General features: G+C 37.6%; 1 protein-coding gene across 6 annotated transcripts in view; it reads left to right on the top strand.

Moving 5' to 3' along the window:
• The window catches only part of LOC104089091 (twinkle homolog protein, chloroplastic/mitochondrial), a 40,548-nt gene extending 25,421 nt beyond the window's left edge, over positions 1-15,127 (top strand). The window contains exons 16-22 of one of the 6 annotated variants that reach the window (XM_070196275.1): positions 1,338-1,421; positions 10,459-10,590; positions 10,832-11,038; positions 13,612-13,708; positions 13,800-13,934; positions 14,015-14,082; positions 14,504-15,127. In XM_070196275.1, coding sequence (XP_070052376.1) covers positions 1,338-1,421; positions 10,459-10,590; positions 10,832-11,038; positions 13,612-13,708; positions 13,800-13,934; positions 14,015-14,082; positions 14,504-14,552 — 772 coding nt within the window. In that variant the 3' untranslated portion in view covers positions 14,553-15,127. Of the gene's footprint in view, positions 1-1,337; positions 1,422-10,458; positions 10,591-10,831; positions 11,039-11,228; positions 13,566-13,611; positions 13,709-13,799; positions 13,935-14,014; positions 14,083-14,503 lie in introns of those variants that run through there. The other 5 variants (XM_070196276.1, XM_070196277.1, XM_070196279.1 and 2 more) reach the window with 5 other exon arrangements.
• Positions 15,128-23,543: the final 8,416 nt, after the last annotated feature.

Below are 23,543 nucleotides of genomic sequence, written 5' to 3'. Positions count from 1 at the left end.
GAGAATCATATTATGTTAGTAGATTTTCTACTACTTGGTATAATACTTGTATACGGGAGGTGTTTCCGTTATTAATAAAATTATTTGCCTTATAAAAAAATTCGTCGTGTTAAATGGATTTCTCTATATGTTTGATAGCTAGCTAGCTGGGCAGTCTTTTGGAATCCGTAATGGATTTTGTGACTTCTTAATTAATTAATCGTATTACCATCTTGGTGCAGTACTGACGAGTTCACCATTTCTTGCAAAAAAGCAGATAGATAGTTAATTATTAGTTTTTCACAATGAGAAAACATTCATGAAACTGGATTTACCCCATATAACATCAGCTGGATATAGGGTTTGAAATGATTACTACATTGATTTGTCCCGATAGAAATGTTATATTTGGTAGCAAGTTAAATATTTTAAGAGAAAGAAACACATTAATTCAAACTACGCAAACTAAAAGTTATACTTCAAAGTGTTACTGTTAGAACAACTTGTTTCTGATTGGATTCTTCTGCAAAAAGCCTCCATTGACTCTCAGTTGAGTGCACTATACCAAGGCCCCTCAAGAGACGCAAGAGTGGCAATATCAGTGGCTATTATATGGGTAAGCGCGTGGTAGAATTCTTAAATGCTAGAACCTATCCCAGAAAAGAGGGGATAAGTTCACTGTAGAAAATAATACCACCATTACAAACTTTTTGAGCATTACAATGGGCAAAAGCTACTATCCACTGTGTGATTGGGTTACTTGTATAAATTATGGATGAAAATATTTGTGCATATAACTTCATCATTATCACTGTTTACTTGTCCCATTATGTTGGCTTATTATATGGTTGTGACCCTATTACAAGCATTCTCTATATGGGCTGTGGGCAGGACTAATTTAGTAGAACTTCATTTTGTAATTTATATTTGCCGAGAGGTGCACACATGTTTGTGTTTGAGAAGTATTTAGGTGTCAAACAGATTGCTTCCCGTTCTTGCAAATGCGTGTCGTATGTTTCAAGCCTTCATTCTTGGCAAGCGTAGTTGGTAAGACTAGCTTGCAGTATGCACGGCCACAGACAGCCTTTTTTTTTTGGTTTTAATTTTTCTAGTATATCAACCTGCTATAACTTCTATGCTGTGTTGGTCCATGATGGGGATTGTCATATCCTGCTACCGTAGCTTATTATAAAATTTTTGTTCTTCTCTTTCTAGTTTTTTTTCCCGGTTAAGAAGAACCTAACTTTCTGATGCACAGAAGGACTCTCTTACTCATCTTATGCATTTTTGGTGTGCATTCATTTATCTTTTGTTCTTTGTGAATTTGTATGGTAACCTTTTGATCATTGGCTATGCAGATATGGGGAATCTGTTCAACGGATGAGTGCTCAGGAGTTTGAAGAGGGAAAGCAATGGCTCAGTGATACTTTTTTCCTCATAAGGTGATAGTGGCAGTTATGAATCTTGACTTCTTGCCTTATGATTCTAACTTAGTTCTATTTGGAACTGACATCTGATCTGCAAGCTTACTCTCCATGTTTCAAAGTTTGTTTTGATGATAAGTTCCGGATCGACTGATTGTGGATCCAAATTAAGGATGTCAATCAGTTTGGTTTTGTTTTTTGGAATCTTTACTTAAATAAAGTTTTGAATAGGTAATATTCGAGATACTATCAATCAGTTTTATTTTTTGTTAGAATGTCCACATCAATTGAGAGAATGAGCTGTTTGTCTCCTTATATGATAATTTAGGCAATCCTCATCTCATAAGCTAGCGGTTCGGGTCGCGATAGGCCCAAAGTGCATTTTCTTTACATGGTAGAAGAGTCAGACCCATCCTTATTTCTTGGTTTACCTAATGTTAGGGCTCCATCTTATGTTGTCCACGCAATGTGTTTCCAACCCTAGGCAATATATGTCCAACCCTGGCATGCGAGGGGTATGTTAGAGGCCACATTGGTTGAGTGCATGAAATGTTATCTTGGATAATCCTCATCTCATTAGCTAGCGTTAGGGTTGAGTTAGACCTAAAATCCATCTTTCTTTATGGTGATCAAGCAACGAAATGCTGTGAAGGAGGGATTATTGCTTTTAATGGTTGAGGTGATGCAATTTTGAAGAAGAGCGCATTTCAAATAGTGAGGCCTTAAGTGACTCAAGCGGGAAAGGGTTGCTTCTATGCGTCTAACTTTGAAACTGGAAAAAGAAAAGAGAGAAAGAGGAAACTATGGCCGTGCTTCAGTAATCTTTTTTTCGTCGTCTCTGTTCAACCTAGTTAGAATTTAGAGACTTTCTTGTTGTTATGGTGTGCAAGTCATCATCTTGTTGGTACTGGACTTCTCTTCTGCTTTTCTAAATGTCTCAATGATTCCCTTGTTAACTTTTCTTGTCTATTTTTTACGGAGTAGATAAAAGCGAAAAGCAAGAAATGTGCCGAAGTCTATTTGGAGCTTTAAGTGCAGAAGCATAAGCTTTAGCAAAGAAAGGCACTAATGAAGAAAAAATAATATGCGTGACGAGGAAAAATCACCGCAAATACAAAAAACAACAATTTGGACAAAGAATTGAAGTAACAATCATGTCAATCAAGTTTAAAACTATTTTAAATTTTTTATTTAGATGAAAATATATAATTTATGTTTTTTTGAGGTAACTTTCCTATATTAAAATTTAAGTTTTTATTCATAATCACTAAACATTTCATTCTAGCTTCTTTTTAGCAATTTATAATTTTGTGGAGCTAGCTTTCTAATAGTACTAAAATTTAATTTATCATTCATAATTACTAAAAGTTTTTTAATAACGCATTTTTAGCAATTAAACTGTCTGTTTACTAACTATATTTGTTGTTTAGTAGTGCTTTCTTAAAGATAGAGCCCACCCTCCGTCGAAAAATTACACTGCGTATATAGGTAAAATATTTTGGAGGTATATAACATATATTTAACGCCCACCCCTTGTCGGGGATTTTTTTTCACTTCTTTCAAGTTTGAACACCCTTGGGGAAATTTCTGGCTTTGCCACTGGTGATAAGCCGCATGCCTTAGCACGTTTGCGCCTACACAAAGCGCCACTTAAGCAAGGCGAAGGGCACAACATGGCTTCAACTGAGTTTCAACGCTTAAGCGCGCTTCAAACGAACCTTTAAAAGCACTGGTTCTTTATGTGATTTTCTATTTTCCAATTTTTGTCATAGAGGCTGAATAATGGAAAAAAACTGACTCTTATAGTTGAAACTAATTACAATTGTAGTACTAAACAATTAAATATGAAATCGAGTGTTGCACATTAATTTTTTTTAATTTTTTCTTTTAATGGCTAATTAAGTAAAAAGAAACTGAAAATCAATTTTTCCATTGATATTTTCTGGTGGGCTTGTTGAAGTTACATTTAATTGATATTTAATTTTAGCTACTGGGATTGATGATGTCATTATTATAAATGAATACTGTAACTAGTAATATTAATTGCACTTGATACTAAATTTGCACATGTTAGGTAAATGTCGTATTTTTATTGTCCCCTTTATTTCAAAGAAGCGAGTGCGCTTACTTTGAAGAAGCGCGTGTGCTTCATTTCATGCTTAAAGTCCCATAATCTTGTCATTTGCTTTCACTTTATGCTTTTGAAAACAAGTTTTGTAATTAGACTGACTACACCAGCCTTTATCGCTTCTCCAACAATTTTGCAGAGAAATAAATCAAGTGCACTGAGTATTTATGCTTTTTAATCATATCATTGTTGAGTGAAGATTTCAAGAGGATGCACTTGTAAAAAGTCTTTCTTCTACTTAGAGAAGGAGGATGCTCCCAGGCACGCTTCCCGAGACTCTTCTCTCCCTTCTCTTCCTAAGACTACACCACCCCACCAAGAGCCAAGCTTCCCGCGTCCAAACCCCAGTGAAGTTAACCGGCAAACGAGCCCTCATGCGCCCTCACGCGCGGACAACTCGCGTGCTTTTCCGGCGAGATCTCAGCCACGCGCCGGCGCGTGTGGCTTTTTCCGGCGACTTTTCAAACTTTTTTCTTCAGACAGCCTCCTCTCGAGGATTTTCCGAGCCTTCCTGTTTCGGTTTCACCAAATTCCGATGTCTCTTTCTTTTTCCGGCCATTAAACATCAGATTCCGACGGAATCTAACATTTCTTTCTTCTAAATCAGTATTCACCCACTGTGATTACTACCAAACCTCCTTTTTTCACATAACCTAAGCAGAAGTTAGCACTAATATGGGAGAAAACAAGATATACTTCAATGCCGGCGTCAAATCTTTCGATATCACCAGATGGAATTCCAACAAAGACATATGGTTTGAATGGGTGGAGAGAAGTCGCAATATGATGAGACGCTCATCCATGGGCAGAAAGACAATGGAAGCATCGAAAGATCACAAGAATTAAGTAAAGAGATGGAAAAATAAGGACCAACTGACAGAATATTTCTGTTCTAGGAAATTCAATGCCCATGGAAGGTATATGAGTATTTTGTCATTAAAGGGAGAAGGAAGATCAGTCATTATTATCCCAGAGTTGGCCTCGAATGCAGGCTGGAAAGACATAGCATTTAAGATAGAAAGATTCATTTATTATGCCCCCAAGCTGAATGTCACAGTACCACCCAGAAACACGGTGGATAACTACCCTTATGTCAAAGCAGTTAAGGAGATTAAATGGCAATCCAATACTCTCCGAGAGGCAGATGTCAGTACAAAAAAAGGAGATATCTCTATTTTGGAACCACCCGGAATTGAGGACATTGGTTTACTGAAAAGATGCATTATTGGGTACTTTGGGAAGGAAATCACTGAGAGACCCTCATTAGCAGACATACGGCGATGGGCTACTGCTTCATGGAACAAAGCCTTTGGGGTCAACATGTATGAGATGACTGGTAACATGTTTCTATTCGAATTTCCGAATAGATACACGGCTGAGCAGATTCTTCAAGGAGAATGGAGATGGAAAAAGTTCAAGTTTCATCTGGAATGGTGGAACTACACTGTTGGCTGCATACCAAACTCTCAAATTGTGAAAAACTGCTGGATTAGAGCCATGGGGATTCCCCTACATCTGTGGTCACAAAAGATCTTCAAAGAAATAGGAGATCTCTGGGGGGATGGATAGCTACTGAAGAAGAAACTGATCTCAAAAACCATCTCAAGTGGGCTAGAGTTCAAATTGCTGGTGATGGCAGAAAGATACCTAATGAGATCGTGATTGAAAGAGAAGGGATCAGATTTTTCATTCCAATATGGGCTGAAAAACAGGCAAGATTTGAACTTAAGTCGTCGGAAAACCTAGACAACGTCGGAGAAGATAATGAAACGAAACTCACAAGAGACCAGTGGACAAAGGAACCCTATAAGCAACTAATGGATAAAGGCAGTCAAACAGCTGTAGACATGATGGTCGAGAACATGGGGTGTACTGTATTGCAAATTAAAAATAAGGGAAAGGCACGTGTGCAACACATGCAAGGTCCAAGTTTTAATACAATTGGTCTGGGCCTTAATGATCCAAATACTGAGTTGAAATTAAATGGGCCTGATTCTGCAGCCCAGGTCATTTTTAATGACCTTTTACATGAGCCCACTGAAGAAAAAAGAATGACGTCTTTTATTGAGGAACTGGGCAGCGCCTCTTGCTCGAAAATTCAAGAAACCAACGCAGGGGATCCAATTCCCACTGCAAACCTCGAAATTATGGCACATGCAATACCACACATGAATTGCGACCAGCCAGAATGTGTAGCAGAGACAAGAAAATCGGGACAGAAGGCAGGGGAGGATACTATATGCATGAAAATGGGGGAAGATCAAGTTGATACCAGATTGGAGCACCAACAACAGTTATGTCACCTCAATTCTGATCAAAATTGGGAGGTGGAGGAGGTTACTCCTCTCTCAGTACAACACTACAATTCAGTAATGGAAAAAGAGATGGATGCGACACTGTGGGTATATCAGAATATGATTAAATTGGGAAAAATGTTCGGAGTAGATTTTCAAGGCCATGAAGAAGAAGCACTGGAGTTACTCATGCAAATTGACAGCTGTAGACAAGTCAGAAGATTGGAGACAGAGGTGGAGGTGAAGAACAAAGGTTCAAAGGCTCACTGGAACTAAAAGGTTTGGCCTCTTTTGATGTCAAATTTAAGAGTGATGGGAAAAGAAATAAGGGAAAAGATCTGTCTATTATTGCAATATGAAGATCAATTTAATAACATGTAATGTAAGGGGATTAAATGACAAGAAGAAAAGGGAGATCATAAAGAGTCAAGTACTCAATTGGAAGGCAGACAATAAATTGGAGGGGGAAATCAAGGAAATTGTCAGTCAAATTTGGGGTGGGAGATGGGTGAGGTATGCATGTTTAGAAGCTAGTGGCACGAGAGGGGGAATTTTGTTACTATGGGACTGCAGAGTATGGAAAGGGGAGATGTTACAGATTGGTGCATATACTTTGACATGCAAGTTCGAGGCTCTTTTACAGAACTTCCAATGTCATATAACCGGGGTATATGCTCCTAATTGCAGCATAGAAAGAAGAACAGTATGGAGGGAAATTGGTGCAGTGAGGGGCCTGATGGAAAAAGCCCTTGGGCAGTTTGTGGTGACTTTAATGTCACAAGGTACCCCTCTGAAAAACGGGACTGCTCGAGGATGTCCAGTGAGATGGTGGAATTCTCAAATTTTATAGAAGGCATGGAGTTGATAGATCTTCAACTCGAGGGAGGCTCCTACACTTGGTTCAAAGGGGATAATCATACCACTGCTTCTAGAATTGACAGATTTCTAATTTCAGAAGAATGAGATGATAGCTTCAGAAATATCAAGCAAACTATCCAACAAAGGCTGATTTCTGACCATACCCCTGTGGCCCTACGTTGTGGTGCTTGGGAGCAAGATAAATCATACTTTAAGTTTGAAAATTGATGGCTGAATTCCGAAGGTTTTGATGACAGAATCAGGAATTGGTGGTCTTCTTTTGAATTTTCAGGAAGACCAGACTATATTTTAGCTTGCAAACTAAAAGCTCTCAAAGGTAAGTTAAAAGAATGGAGCAGAAGTTGTAAGGGAAATCTGGGAATGCAAAAATCAAAACTGCTGAGTCAATTGACAGGTTTTGATGCAACACAACAATCAAGAGCTCTGACAGAGGAGGAATCAGTGAGGAAGGTAGCTATCCTCATGGAATTTGAGGATCACCTCAAGAATGAAGAAAGTGCATGGAGACAGAAATCAAGGGCTCAAAGAAGGGGATAGAAATACAAAGTTTTTCCATCGCACTGCCAATGCACACAAGAGATGCAACAATATTGACCAACTAGTGATTCAAGATGAAATAGTGGAGGAGCCAAACAGAATAAAGAATGAGATCATTGAATTCTACAAGAAGTTATACACAGAACCTGAAGAGTGGAGACCTGCAGCCAATTTCGACAATTGTCCCATAATTTCAGAATTAGAGAAGGAGTCTCTACAAAGCAAATTTGAAGAGCAAGAGGTCCTGAGCTGCCTGAAGATGTGTGCAAGTGATAAGGCCCCAGGTCCTGATGGATACACAATGGGCTTTTTCATTAAGTACTAGGATATTTTGAAGCAGGACATCATGGAGGCTTTCAAAAACTTTCATTCCCAGGAGATGTTTGAGAAAAGCTTCAATGCAACATACATAGCTCTGATTCCAAAGAAGACGGGGGCCAAAGAATTGAGAGATTTCAGGCCAATCAGTCTGATAGGGAGTTTCTACAAGCTGCTCTCAAAAGTCTTGACTGAAAGACTTAAGAGAGTGGTAGGCAAACTAGTAGATGCTCAACAAATGGCTTTTATCAAAGGAAGACAAATAATGGATGCAGTGTTGATTGCTAATGAAGCTGTGGACTCAAGAATCAAACAGAAAAAATCAGGAATTCTATGTAAACTAGATATTGAGAAGGCTTATGATCATGTCAACTGGAGATTTCTGCTGAAAATGTTAGAACAAAGGGGTTTTGGACAGAAATGGGTCAATTGGATGAAATTCTGTATCTCTACTGTCAGATTCTCCATTCTCATAAATGGATCTCCTGAAGGCTTCTTTCCTGCTTATGTCTAAGATAAGGTGATCCCTTATCTCCCTTCCTTTTCATTATAGCCATGGAAGGCCTGAACAACATGATTAAGGCAGCTAAAGTCAATTTATGGGTTAAAGGTTTTGAGGTTGACAGGAATGGATCAAACAGTCTAGAGATCACACATCTCCAATATGCTGATGATACTCTAGTCTTTTGTGATGCTGAAGAGGAGCAACTGAGGTTTCTGAGGATTATCTTGGTTCTGTTTGAGGGAATCTCAGGACTCCACATCAACTGGAGAAAGAGCCATATTTATCCCATTAATGAAGTTTATAATATGGAGCAACTGACATTTGTACTGGGAGGAGAAGTAGGGTCTCTACCTACTATATACCTTGGGATGCCGTTGGGTGCAAGATCTAAATCCAAAGAGATTTGGAACTCAGTTATTGAAAAATGCGAGAAGAAGCTGTCAAGGTGGAAAGCACAATATCTATCAATTAGGGGAAGGCTAGTCTTAATCAACTCAGTATTAGACTCACTTCCAACTTACATGATGTCTTTGTTCCCAATTCCAGCCGGAGTTATACAGAGATTAGACAAACTCAGAAGATCATTCCTTTGGCAGGGGAATAAGGAAAAAAAGGTCTTCCATTTGGTCAAATGGAAATCCCTCACAGTGGCGAAAAGGCAAGGTGGTCTGGGAATCAGAAACTTGAAGAATCAAAGCAAGGCTCTCAAAATGAAATGGCTATGGAGATATTCTCAAGAATCCCAAAACTTATGGAGCAAAGTGATCAAAGCTAAGTATGGTGAGGAAAATAACTGGGTGTCAAAGAAAGTCAGCACATCATATGGAGTTGGTGTGTGGAAATCCATCTGGGCACTTTGGCCTACAATGAAGAATCACACTTTCATTAGAGTGAATAATGGAAGGAAAACATCATTCTGGAATGATAACTGGTTGGGACATAGATGCCTAAAGAAACTTTACCCTGATATGTTTGGTTTGGCACAAAACCAACAGAAGACAGTAGCTGAAATGTGGACTTCTCAAGGATGGGAACTCACCCTTAGAAGACTGTTATATGATTGGGAGATAGCAAGATTAACCGACCTCTACAGCAAGCTGGAAGCATTCAAAGGAATACAGGAAGGGGTGGACTCACTTTGGTGGCAGGGGCACAATAGAGGGGTCTATCAGGTGAAGGCAGCATATAAGATTTTGATTCAAAGTGATCTACAGATAAATGATTGGCCATGGAAGCATATATGGAGAACCAAGATTCCCTATAAGGTAACTTGTTTCACTTGGCTACTAGCAAAGGAGGCTGTCTTAACCCAGGATAATCTCATAAAGAGAGGAATCTCTTTGTGTTCAAAATGCTTTCTATGTGGGGAAAATGCGGAGACAGTTAGCCATCTATTTATACACTGCAAGATAACAGACCAACTATGGAAATTTTTTATTAGTCTAAGGGGGTATTTCATGGACAATGCCCTGCAGGATTAAAGAAGTTCTTTTTAGTTGGGAAGAAGCTGGAGCTGAAGCAACTAACAGAGATAGAGGACTGTTTCAGCATGCATCTGGTGGACAGTTTGGAAAGAAAGGAATGCTAGATGTTTTGAAGACAGAAGCAACTCAGTGCAGAAGATCAAATTCAATTGTATTCTTCTTTTTTGTTTTTGGTGTAAACAGATTTACACAGAAGATACACTGTCAATCCTAGACATACTAGGATCTTGCTAGGACTGCACACTAGCACATCCAGCTAGCATTTACTTGTAAATATGATTCCCAGTACAACCTATGTACTGACTTTATTAATATATACTAACGTTATCAATTCAAAAAAAAATCATATCATTGTAGAAATGAGACGCTTGAAGATTATCTTTCATAGCTGTGTGTATCTGTAAGGCAGTGCTGGGTTCCTCATTTGTAATGTGTAGGACACAAGCAACCTCTTGTTCCCTATAATACACATTCTCATCTTTTGTCTTTGCATGCAAGGTTCTCCTTTATTTGCCGTAGTATATTGTATGACTTTTTATCTGTTAAAATGATTTACTGGCTGTGGTGATTCCTTAATTAAGCTATGTTCTGGTTTCTTGCTAATACAATCAGCTTGCCATAGCAAATTGCATGACTTTTACCTTTTAAAAAGATTTACTAGCTGTGGCTATTCCTTAATTAAGCTATGTGCTGGTTTCTTGCTAATACAAATATACAATCAGCTCGCTGTATGTCAATACTATTACGTCAATATTGTTCAACTTCCAGAAATCTTCATAGATATGTTTTTATTTAATCACATTGTGTTAGGTATATTCTGAAAAAGCTTTTAGTTCTTGAGCTCTTTTTCTTTTTTATTTGTTGAATCTCTTTTTCCTTCACTAACAAAAGAAGTAGGATAATTGAACAGGTGTGAGAATGATTGCCTACCGAATATTGACTGGGTTCTGTCACTTGCAAAAGCTGCAGTTTTAAGACATGGGGTGAATGGACTCGTAATTGATCCATACAATGAGCTTGATCATCAACGTCCTTCAAGCCAGTGAGTAACCTTTTATGCATTTCTCATAGTTGGTGAATGCATATTAACTTTTAATCTCATGATAATATCAGGACAACAAAATGTGTAGCTCAACTTTAAGATGCATTGGGTGAATTTCTACCTTCTCTCTGCATTTTCCCTCTGCTATATTCTTTTGCTACTATTATTCTTTTTCTCATAGTGCTTCCATCTGATGCTGCATTTAGAAGCAATCTTTAATTAGTCCTTCATTCTGCTGAAGGGTCTTGTCTAACAGAGTTCCAAGAAGGAAAGGTGAAATTCTAAGAAGTTCATGGATCCTTGTCTTGCTGCGCTTCAAAAATCAGATAATGGTTTCTTTGAATTTTGAAATGCAGGAGAGAATCACATGGCTGCAAGTGGAAGAAGGGAATCTTTCCTCTCATATTATTGAGAGTGTAAATGGCAGATTCTCGTTAGATCCAGAAAGGTCTATTCACTGTAACTTTGTGATTAGGAGAAATGTAGTGTTCTTGCGCACACTATTTAAATCCCAATGCCTTGAGGGAACAATCAAGCTGTGCAATTCATGGAAAACCTATTTTCCCAGTTTCTTTCTCAATACCTATTACCAAAGTTGGGGGCTTTTCTTATAATTTATAGACTTTGATTTATGGCAGTTACTGAATCAAAGGGGATGAGTGAACTAAATCGAAGGGATTGCTAGTGAAGGCCTGATGGACTGGGATTTGGACCACTCTCTTGTATCCTGATTTTGATTCATGAATGTAAGGGCAAGATTAGAGTTGGACATGAATCTTTTATGTCCCAAAAATTTAAGAATAATATTCAAAATCTAAATGTCGTCAATAGTTGGGTGTGGAGTTATAAAATCAATAATCAAAAGTTATCTCTGCATAAATGAAGAAAAAAGAGCAAAAAGAATTTGAACAAGAATTACACAGGAAATGTTATAGGAGGTGGCAGTAGTAGAGAGGTAAGGAAGGGGGGGGGGGTATGAAAGAAACCCCCTTGTCCAGTTGGATTGGGTGACAATTCCAACCTCCACATTCGATTGGCTAATCCAATCCCGTGGCTTCATTTCATAACCAAATAGAGAATGATTTACAATACCCTGGGCCTGACCTTGTTCTGCACTTGGCTATCAACTGACCCCTTGGCACTTGCAACTGTTGGATACAGTAATATATAGAATTCTCGCTTTTCAAATTTGTTCGATAGATTTGTCCTGCTGTCTATAGGAATTTTGAATTCCTTGTATCTCAAGCACCAATTTTCCTACCGTGTATGTTGGTTGGTTTTAAAAAAAAATGTATGTTGGTTTTACCTGTTCGAAGTCGTCCTCTCAAGAGGGAACTCCTAATTTTTGGACCTCGAGCACTCATCTCCACCAAATAGCAGTATAGATTACCCCTATTTCCTCTGCCATGTTCTATTTCTAAAAAGCTTGATAAGCTTCAAAGGGATTTTCTTTGGCAAGGAAACAAGGAGAAAAAAAATCCTTCAACCTTGTTAAGTGGGAAACTGTTACACTTCGCAAGCAAGCAGGAGGTCTTGGAGTAAAAAAAATTTGAGGGCACATAACAAAAGTCTGTTGTGCAAATGGTTATGGAGGTTTAATACAGAAGTACATGCCCTTTGGAGGAACCTGGTCAGTGTCAAGTATGGTCTGGCTAGTCCTTGGTCAACTAAAACACCCTCACCTCCTGCTGGCCTAAGTTTATGGAAGAATATGACATCTTTGTGGGACTCTTTTAGGGAACATGCTACATTACAGGTAGGAAATGGAAGAAAGATCAGGTTTTGGCAAGAGTCTTGGTTGGGCCATACCCCTTTGTAATTCGATTTCCCAACCCTCTACACTTGCGCCACTCTTCCTGATGCTATCTCAGGCAAAATCTAGCCTGGTGCATCCCTTTCAGAAGGAACTTTAATGATTGGGAAATTGGTAGTTATACAATGATGCTTCAACTTCTCTATGATCTCCCACCCTTTGGCTCTAACCCGGATCACTTAAAATGGAACTTGCATTCCAAAGGTGTCGTCGCTGTAAATAGCTGCTACTGTTCTTTCTCTAGCTCTTCAGCTTCTCCCATCGTCTGGCCTTGGAAAACAATTTGGAGGAACAAGGCCCCCATATAAAGTGAAATATTTCACTTGGATAGTGGCAAACGGAAACTGTCTCACCTTAGACAACTTGCAGAAGAGTGGCTTCCAGTTGTGTAACCGATGCATCCTCTGCAAAGAAAATGAGGAAGATGTTCATCACTTCTTCCTTCATTGCAAAGTTTCCCGTCATCTCTGGAATCTGGTTTTCAACATCCTAGGTATCAAATGGTGCATGCCTCAACCCTTTTTGGAATTCCTGTTTGCTTTGCGTAGGAAAGGAATCCCAAAACCTCTCATTGCTATTTGGAACACCATTCCTGCCATCATTTGCTGGATTATTTGGAACTGGAGAAACGCTAGAATTTTTGAAGACAAGAATGAATCGGTTCTCAAGCTTAAAGACAATTGTATATTCTTGCTTAGTTTTTGGTGCAACATGGTAGCGGCAAATTTGTTAGAGCCAGATGCTATGCTGGATTTTATCTGTTCATTACATTCTCTGTGATGCACATAGCCTTTTTTGGATGTACTCTCTCCAGCTTTTGCTGTCTTACATCAATAAATCTTACATTTATTAAAAAAAAATAGAAGTATAGATTACCCTTGTCAACTAAAGCTGAAATTTTGAAAAGTCCAAGATTCTTGGTCATAGCCCTTTTACAATATGTCACCCTATACTGAGCTTGGTGAACCATCCACTTGTTTTTGTCCAACTCTTTATTACGATAATAAGCTTAGGTGGCTCTCTTACCTATTGTTTCATCTCCATACTATGTATCACTCTTGACATCAATATGAGTCCTTTTGGTGCTTAAAACATTAAAATTGTAGTAGCAATGGTCCATCTTCATTACCTCTCAATTTACATCTATAGTAACATGTTCTCTTTCCTTGCTGTGGAGTTGGGTTATAGCCCTTTCATTTCCTTCTCAGGACTGAAACAGAGTATGTCAGCCAGATGCTGACAAAGATCAAACGGTTTGCGCAACACCATTCCTGTCATGTTTGGTTTGTTGCACATCCGAGACAGGTTGGTTGACTTAAATTGTTGTGTTACTGCTGATTTGCTGCCTTTCTTTAAAATTCAATAATATCAATGACCATCAAACATGTTTTGCCAGTTGCATCATTGGGTAGGAGGTCCTCCAAATCTGTACGATATTAGCGGAAGTGCACACTTCATAAACAAATGTGACAATGGTATTGTTATTCACCGTAACAGAGACTCTTCGGCTGGTCCTGTGGATCAAGTGCAGGTTTGATTTGCTTAGTTAAGATCATTATTTGTTTACCTTAGATATTGAATATCGCTAAAAGTTCATTTACGTAACTCTAGGTCTGTGTAAGAAAGGTGCGGAATAAAGTTAGTGGAACAATTGGTGATGCCTTCTTGTCATATGACAGGTACTTGGGTTTTTAATGCCAACTCCTACACATTATTAGGAGTCTATGTTATTATTTCTTCTTGCAACATACCATGTACTAAGGACTCAGAATGAAACCGGATCTCTTTATATTTTTAATGTGATCTAATAGCTAATTTACTTCTGCGAAATATTTTCCTTTTGCTGATTTTACTACAAAATGAAGGATGTTTTTTTGAGAGTGCTGGAATTGGTGTAAATCAACACCTTTTTTTGCCAAATAAAAGCAACCTTTGCTTATCTTTGGAACTTGGTGCCTTATGCTGTAACATTCTGGAAACTCAGCTCCTCATTGCCCCTCACATCGAATGAAAACTCATGAAAGAGAATCTGTTCAGAATAGCAACTTCTTGAAGTGTGAAATGTTGTGATTTGACGCTGTGTGCTTCTCTATTTTGCAGGGTTACTGGTGAATTCATGGACATTGACGAGCACCCAAGCAAAGGCTAGCAAATTTTGGCTGTTCCTCCATTTTGGAAGGTAATGCGTGTGCGATGCTCGACTTTTGATGGAAGATCACAGCTCCTACAAGAAGTTGGAGCCATACCTTGAGTGGAAAATCAGGCGGAAAAATCTTAGTGATTGCCCATTGGTTGGAAACATATATGTAGCGGAGCATTATGCAGAGTTATGTTCTCTGTAGTGTATCTTTTAAGATAAGGTAACAAGCCGACATATTAAGCTGCACGAAATCTGTTGCGCCTTAGAGTATCCATCATCTTAGGGTATACCCTACCCTTACAGGGTGACACAAGATCGAAGTGTTGGATGCCTTAAACTTTTCCCCAGCTTCAGCTATTGTAAATTATTTACTAGTGCAGATAGGCAAATAGTCAGTGCTTAGGTGAACAGTTGTCATGTTGCCAAGTAACAAATGTACGTGTAATTATAAAAAAAAATTATAGTTTCTTTTCTATTTTAGAGGCTTATTTCTGATAATTATTGGTATTAACTGTTGAGGCGGTTTGTATTTCTGTTACTTCACCTATCTGTAAAATTAATTGGCTTGCCAACATGTTAAAGATTGTAATGTGGTACTGTCTCCGCTGATATATAATTGGATCTTGTGGAAATCTTTAATTTACTTTGATGGCTTATTAATGATTGAAGGTAGGCATTCAGTTATCCTTCTTCACGGACAATGGTGAACCAAAATCCCGTTGCACTATCAATTTTAAAATATTACACACAGATACATTTGTCATACAGATCACTTATAACAGTCGGCCAGGAGTGGGAATTTGGAGAGGGGAAGGGGGAGAAATGTGTGCATTACTATTTCGGGAGACGAAACTGAACATTTTAGTTTTTTATTTAATCGGATGTCCCTGAAGGGACAACTGAACATTGATGACTAATTCTTGATGTTCTTGGTAGAAATGATCATTGACGAGACTGATCATTGATGAATTTATTTTGTTTAAAAGATCATTGACGAGACTATCTTGAATGTTCTTTCACATACCTAAACTTTGCTCTTATTTTTGTTCCAAGTGTTATTAATATTACCTTGTCACTAAACATTAGATATATATTAGGTTGTGTTTTAGATATATTGAAGGGGAGTCTTGGCGTAACTGGTAAAGTTATTGCCATGTGACTTGGAGGTCACGAGTTCAAGTCGTGGAAACAGCCACTTGTAGAAATGCAGGGTAAAGATGCGTATAATAGATCCTTGGGAAATAGCTACTTGTAGAAATGCAGGGTAAGAATACGTATAATAGATCCTTGTGGTTCCGGCCTCTCACCGGACCCCGCGCATAGCGGGAGCTTATTCCATCGGGCTGCCCTTTTGTGTTTTAGATATACTACCTTCAGGTAGTACGTTAGTACCTTCTCCATTTTCTATTTTTCTAGAATGTCCTCATAATCTCATTGAAAGTGGGGGCTCTTCTGTCCTTCCATTAAAAAATTCAATAGTTGGTCAGGTTCACATTTTCAACTCTCTGACACTTACATACATTAGAGTTCATAGAAATAAAATCCACAAATGCTGAGACAATTCCACATGATAATCTTGGAAAGAATAATGACACTCATTTTACAATCAATTTAAGTTGTCTATGTGAACGAAAAATTGAAAAAATAATGGAATGAGGGAGATTACATGTAAGGAGCTAAATGAGATTACATGCACGTGCGTGACAAACTTGTATGATTTGCTCTATGGTTTACATTAAAATGTTGAAATTTCTAAAGGGCTAAGCCTTGGACGCTATAAAAGTGTTTACGACTCTTAAACTATTCATATGTTGTTTGTGCGACAGACCCTACTATTTAAATGTTTCTTATAACTAGTCGATTATGAAATTCATGGCATGCTTTCATATGATAGTTTTGTAATCCTATTCTCTTGGCTTTCAATAAAGAAATGAAATAAGCTACGTTTGATATAAAGGGAGGGATTTCGGCCAAAAGACACGACTTAAAACTAAAAGAGGAATTTTCAAAAATTACTATAGTTAAGTGCTATTAATTTTCTATAGCTACAATATACGTATTTATTTTCCATAGCTAATATTTTGTTGTTATCCGGCTGTATTCGATGTATTCGCGCTACTGTATTCATAAATACAGCAAGGGAATTCGCCTAATAAATGGGGAGTACAACTGTTTAATAACGGAAAGAGTAATCAATTATCGTGTATCACTCCTAAACGATCTCAACACACTCAATTCAAATACGCCTCATTATCATGCCATGATTAGAAGATTTTTTCAGACGTTTAACAAAAAACAGAGCATTGTATTCAACGTAAACAAAACACAATCTGCAGAGCTTCAGCGAGACAGTGATTTATTATTTTGAGTGTGTTCAAGGAATGATTTGACCGACCTTGATAGGATTGATTTCTTTCCGGCATTGATACAAGTATTCACAGAAGAATTAGTAATTGAATTTACGTGATGGCAAGCTTAACAATGTTAATCCGTCATTCTCGTAAGTGGAACAATGAAAATTGCTATGTTGATTATTCAATAGAGGGGATAGTGATAAAGGAGTATGCTTCGTACAGTGATTTAGTTGCTTCAATTACGAAGCAACTTGATATAGACTTGAGTTCGAAGTCAATTAAAATCGAATACAAAGTGGAAGAAAATTATATGCCTATGGAAATACACAATGACATGGATTTCAGGGTGTATGTCAGTTGAAAAAGGAGAACAGGGAATTCGGGATGTATCCATTGTGTATAACTATAATGAATAAAGAAATTGCAGAAGGAGGAAGTGTAATTCAAAGTGACCTAATACAACTTGACTCCATAGATGGTGTGCATACAGTTGATACAGGTAATGTACTTGCTTTGACATCGTTAAGCTCAGGTGAACCAATTGAGGTTTTCGAACCGGAAAGGGATTTGATTATTTCAAATATTAATCAAAAAGAGGCGATGGCTGTACAAGTATACAAGGATAAGGCAACATTGAAGGCAGTGATGGAGCAATATGCAATTGCTACAAGATTTTAATTCCGGGTTGATAGGTCAAATACTATCAGGTTTGACTGCTATTACATATTAGAACTACACAATATATACTGTATTTCATTGTATGTTTGTGTATTCATAACTGATTGTTTGTTGTTGTGTATACATAACTGATTGTATGTCAGTGGTTGGAAAAGTAAATACTATATCAGCTGTATTCATAATGCCCCATATGTATTCATAATGCCCCATCTGTATTCATGTATTCATAATGCCCTGATTTATATACTGTATTCATTACTTTCCTGCTATGAACTGTATATACAATATTCAAATGCTATCAGGTTTGACTGCTATTACATAACTAATTCTATGTTGTTTTGTATACATAACTGATTGTATATATATTAAAATTGTATTTACAGCTATACCTTGTTATGTGTTTATGAGAATTATGAATGAAAATTTAAGGCTTCAAGTATTAACAAATCCCAAATGTTCAAAGTGAAGGAGTTCCATGATGAGAATACATGTCCATTGAAGAATAAGGTATATGAATAACATCAAGCAACAAGTAGGTTTATTGGGGCATGATTAGATCCACATTTACTAATCATAAGAGGAAATACATGCCGAAGGATATTTGATGATATGAAATTGGACTTTGGTGTCGATGTTAGTTACATATTGGCCTGGCGCGCTAGAGAAAAGGCAGTAAATATCTTGAGGAAGGAACCAGCTGATTCATACAATAAATTACCGGGGTATATACCTTGGATACAACTTATCCTGGTTCACATATCAAAATGAAAAAATCGCTTGAAAAGAGTCCATTTATTTGTATATATCTTTGTATGTATTTATAAAAGGGATTCGATTATTGTAGACCCATCGTCGTTGTAAATGGCAGCCACCTCAAATCAGCATACACAAGGACCTTCATTTTGGCTAGCACGTTGGATAGTGCAGGTAAGTCAATTTACTACAAAAATAATACATACATGATACACTAACATACAAATTGCTCTTCTAAGTATTCATTACATCAGTACTGATATTTTGTATTTGTATGCAATTGTATTTACAGGACATATCTTGCCACTATCATATGGCATAGTTGATTCAGAGATTGCTGCTGCTTGGTTGTGGTTCTTTGAGCAGTTCAATAAAGCTTATAGAGAACGGGAAAACATGTGCATTGTTTCTGATAGGAATGAAAGCATCATCAAAGTTGTTAGAGTGTATCCTACCGTACCGCATTTTGCTTATATATTGCATCTCTGGAATAACATATACAAGAAATTCAAAAAGAGTCATGAGAAGTTGAGTGAGCTATACTTTTCAATGGCAAAAACATACACCCATGATGAATTTGATAATTGAAAAGGTGGAGAAGGTGGATATTCGGGTGAAAGATTACTTGGAATTAGATGGATACGAAAAGTGGGCTAGGTTGTATGCACCTGTTAACCGAAGATGGACTATGGCATCAAATATTGATGAGTCAATTAATTCGGCCCTTGTATCAGCAAGAGAGTTGCCAATCTATGATTTCCTAGAAGTTAGGAAGATATTTGGATGTTGGAATTGCAGCAATCGAAAAGATACTTCACATACGTTCACAACGCTTAGGAACAAATATCATGAGATTCTAACATTAAATGGGGAGCTGTTTACATATATGACTGTAAGTTTCATTAGTTATATGAATATATGCTGTAATTAGTCTGGATGCATACATGAATACAACCAATATTATTGCCTATATATATATATATATATATATATATATATATATATATATATATATATATATATATATATATATATATATGATGTCTGTATTCATGCATACCGTACATACTGCCTGTATTCATGGATATATACATGCTTTATACAATGTCCAAAAGTGAATTTACTCCATGTTATGTAGGCTATACCATCGACTGAACACTTGAACATAGTGCTTGATGAAGGAAGGTATTACGTCGTTTGCATCCAAAAGAAAATTCGTAGTTGTGGGAGGTTCCGGTGGATGAGCTACCATGCCCACATGCTTGGGCTGTCTTGAAGAACAAGTTTCTAATGCCGGACGATTATTACTTGGACTATTACAAACCAAAGACTGTTGTAATGACATACTAGGTGCCCGTGTATCCTTTCCCTGACCGAAATGAATGGAAGATACCATCACATATATCAGAGGAAGTAGTCTTACCACCCAAATGGAAGAGACCTCCTGGAAGGCCAAAGAAGAAGAGCGATAAGCTATTAAGTGAATTGCTTCAAAAGAAGAGTCAAAATTCGTGTAGTTATGTGGGCATGGTGGACATAACTAGTGTACTTGTAGAAATGCCCCACGTAAGAATTAGTTGATGTTCTAATTTAATTCCTCCCATCTCTGGTTGTCGATGTGTTAAAGATTTTGTATTTCAATACTTGAACTGATGAATTATACTTGGATTGTAATTTTTGTGCTACTTGGTTTCTTGATGTATTTGTTTATTCCTCATAGATTTTATTAAAGCTATATGCATACATACAATATAGTTAATTTTCATGATACATTAAACAATTGTTGTACTCATGTAACGACCCGACCGGTCGTTTTGAGTGTTATAGTCCCATTCTCCCATTTACTACTTATTCTATGCTTAATTGTTATTATGTGACTCGCCGAGGTGGTTGGTTTGGTTCTCGGTATATTTTGGAATGAATTGGTACACTTAGTCCCAAGGTTGGAAGCCTAAGTTGAAAGAGTTGATCGAATATTGACTTATGTGTAAATGGCTCCGGAATGAAGTTTTGATAATTCTGATAGCTCTGTATGGTAATTTTTGACTTAGGAGTATGTTCGGATATTGATTTGGAGGTCCGTAGATGATTTTGGCTTGAAATAACAAAAGTTGGAAAAACTTGAGGTCAATCGGAGTTGTCATTTATGACTTGTGTACAAAAATTGAGGTCAATCAGAGTTGATTTGATAGGTTTCAGCATCGATTATAGAAGTTGAAATTCATTAGTTTCATTAGGCTTGAAATGGGGTGCGATTCGTATTTTTGACATTGTTTGATGTGATTTGAGGCCTCGACTAAGTTCATATCGTGTTTTGGGATGTGTTGGTATGTTTGGACAGGATGATTCAGATGGGAATCGAATTGAAATTTGGACTTAGGAGAATTTCTGGGTTACTGATGTCTGGTGCCATTGCACCTACGAAGGATTGGTTGCAGGTGCGGTCTGGGAAGAGTTGGGTAGTGGTCGTAGGTGCGAGGAGGTAATCCACAGAAGCGGAGCCGCACCTGCGGAAAGGAGGTCGCAGAAGCGGAATTGGGCAGGGGGCTTTGGAGTGGCAGAAATGAGGGATGGTTCGCAGATGCGATCCCGCAGGTGCGCGAGGTTGGCTGTTTAGTGGGATTTGCAGAAGCGAGGTTTTCTCCCTAAAAGCGGGAGAGCAGGTGCGAGCCCAGGCTTCGCATGTGCGAAAATACCTGGGCAGTGTTTAAATTGAAAGGTTCCAAGATTTTTACCGTTTTTGGACTTTGCACGCTCGGTTGGAGGCAAAGTTTGAGAGGGGTTTCACGAGAATTCTTGAGGTAAGCCTTTTTTGATAATTTCTATTCAATAATATTGATTACCCATTGAATTTCCCACCTAGTTTATGTGTTTTTAAGGTGGAATATTTGGGAGTTTTGGACTAGAGATTGGAGAGTAAGAATTGAGGATTTGAGTGGTGATTTGGTGTCTGATTTGAGTAATTTTGGTATGGTTGGACTCATGGTTGAATGAATATTCGTATTTTATAATTTTTATCGAATTCCGAGACGTGAGCCCAGGGTTGACTTTTTGAGTTGACTTTTTGACTTTTGATTATGAACTTAGCTTTATCATATGAAATTGATTCCTATAGCTTGTGCTGATTGTATCGAGTTGTTTGTGACTAGATTTAAGATATTTAGAGGCCGATTCGCGAGGCAAGGGCTTATTGGAGTAGAGATTTGCACGATTTGAGATAAGTAATACTTCTAAACTTGGTTCTGAGGGTATGAATCCCTGAATTACGTGTTATGTAGTTGGTATTGAGGTGATAGGCGTGTGGGAGTGCACCGTAGAAATTGTGATCCGGTCGATTCCATGGTACTGTGTAGTCATCAAAACTTGTAGCCATTCATGTGATCTGTATGCGTTAGAGTAATTGAGCTGTAGATTCATGTTGGAAATCATGTTAGGCTATATGCTTATCTTGTTGAGACCCACTGTGGTCATTTCTGCTATTGAATTATTTGGTTAGATGGGAATTTTGATCTCAATCACATCCATCATTTGCATATTATATCTCAGTCTTTATTACTATTTATTATTGTGTTATATAACATTATTTGGGCTAATTGGCATGCGATTTCTGAGCCCGAGAGACTGGAGAGATTGATGACTGAGTTGGGGCCTGAGAGCCGTGTTGTGAGTGAGATTTGTGGATCGGTCTGCACGCCGAAGTATGCCTTATGGCTTATATATGGATCGGGCTGCATGCCACAACATGCCAGATTGACTTATTATTAGCGCTTGGGCAGGATCTGCCCCTCCGGAGTCTGACATACCAGCAGTGAGCGCAGGTACCGTATAGTGCTGAGTGACTGAGTCTGATAAGCGAGAATTGAGACAGCCAGATTGAGTACTCTGAGAATTCGAGTACGTGGGGTTTTCATTGTATTGCATCACATGTGATGTGCACATTGGCATATAGATATAGAGATGTAATATTTTTCATATCAGTCATACTTGGCATATTTTATCTATATTGAGATTAACTGTTAAACCTGGAAGCATGTCTATATTTATGTACTGTGTACCAATAGATTATGAGTTTTCTGAGATATTATTGTCATATTTTCTGTCATTTCTGTGTTGTTAAACTCTGTATTTGTATTGTATTGGTTGAACCTGTCACTGCTTTCAGCCCAAAGGTTGGTCTTGTTACTTATTGAGTTGGTTGTACTCATACTATACTCTGCACTTCGTGTGCAGATCCACGTATTTTCGGGCACGCTGGTTGCTGAGTTTGGAGCTTTATCAGTTCGGAGATTATCGAGGTAGCTGCTTGGGCGTCCGCAGACCTTGACTCTCCGCTTTTATTTTTTAGCTTTATTTGTACTGTTCTACTTTCCTAGATAGTGTGTCAGTCGTCAAACCATGTTATTGTATAGATGCTAATGTACTCAGTGACATTCGAATTTTGGAAAAATTCTGTACCGAGTTGCGGTGTTTTCATCCAATTTTTATGAGATTTATTTACTTAAACCTATTTCAGTATGTTTTGAATTAAAGATGTCTGTATTTTGTGAGTTATCGGCTTGCTTAGTATCGCGATAGGCGCCATCAAAACACATGTGATTTGGGATCGTGACAATTCATTAAACCAGGTTGTATACATTGACTGTATGTGTATGTATATATATGTATTTTTATTGGCACCATACTGCCTGCACTTAACTATTGTATCATAAAGTGGATACAAGACATACATATATATAGTAAGTATATGTATACATCCATACATGCTATATGTATATGGATGTTGTTAAATATAACTAACTGGTTACTGTACATTCAATGTATTCAGAAATAGGTTGTTACTAGACTTGAACTACATATAAAATTTTAGAATATTTAATGTACTGTAAGGATAAATTACATGTTTGAATCATTAGAAGATTGATTCAGTACAAACAGTGTATGTATATGTTAAATACTGCCTGACACACTGGCTGTAGTCAAACATTTTAAAGTTCAATATAACCAATATATAAAATAAAATAAGGCAAGTGAAATGAATACAAATGGACAAAAGTTGTTGTATTCAGAATAAAAGTTTATTGTATCCAAGAAAGTATATTCTATATTCAGAATAAAAGTTGCGGAAAACCACGAACAATTCAGTCATAAGTTGAAATACAATATGCAAAATATAAAACTATTCAATCACTATTTTTATAGATGTATCCGATTATGT

Source organism: Nicotiana tomentosiformis, chromosome 2 (genome assembly GCF_000390325.3).
Source record: "Nicotiana tomentosiformis chromosome 2, ASM39032v3, whole genome shotgun sequence".
Lineage (NCBI taxonomy): Eukaryota > Viridiplantae > Streptophyta > Magnoliopsida > Solanales > Solanaceae > Nicotiana > Nicotiana tomentosiformis.
Note: the sequence above shows the minus strand (reverse complement) of the source record. Positions and strands in the feature narration are given on the sequence as shown.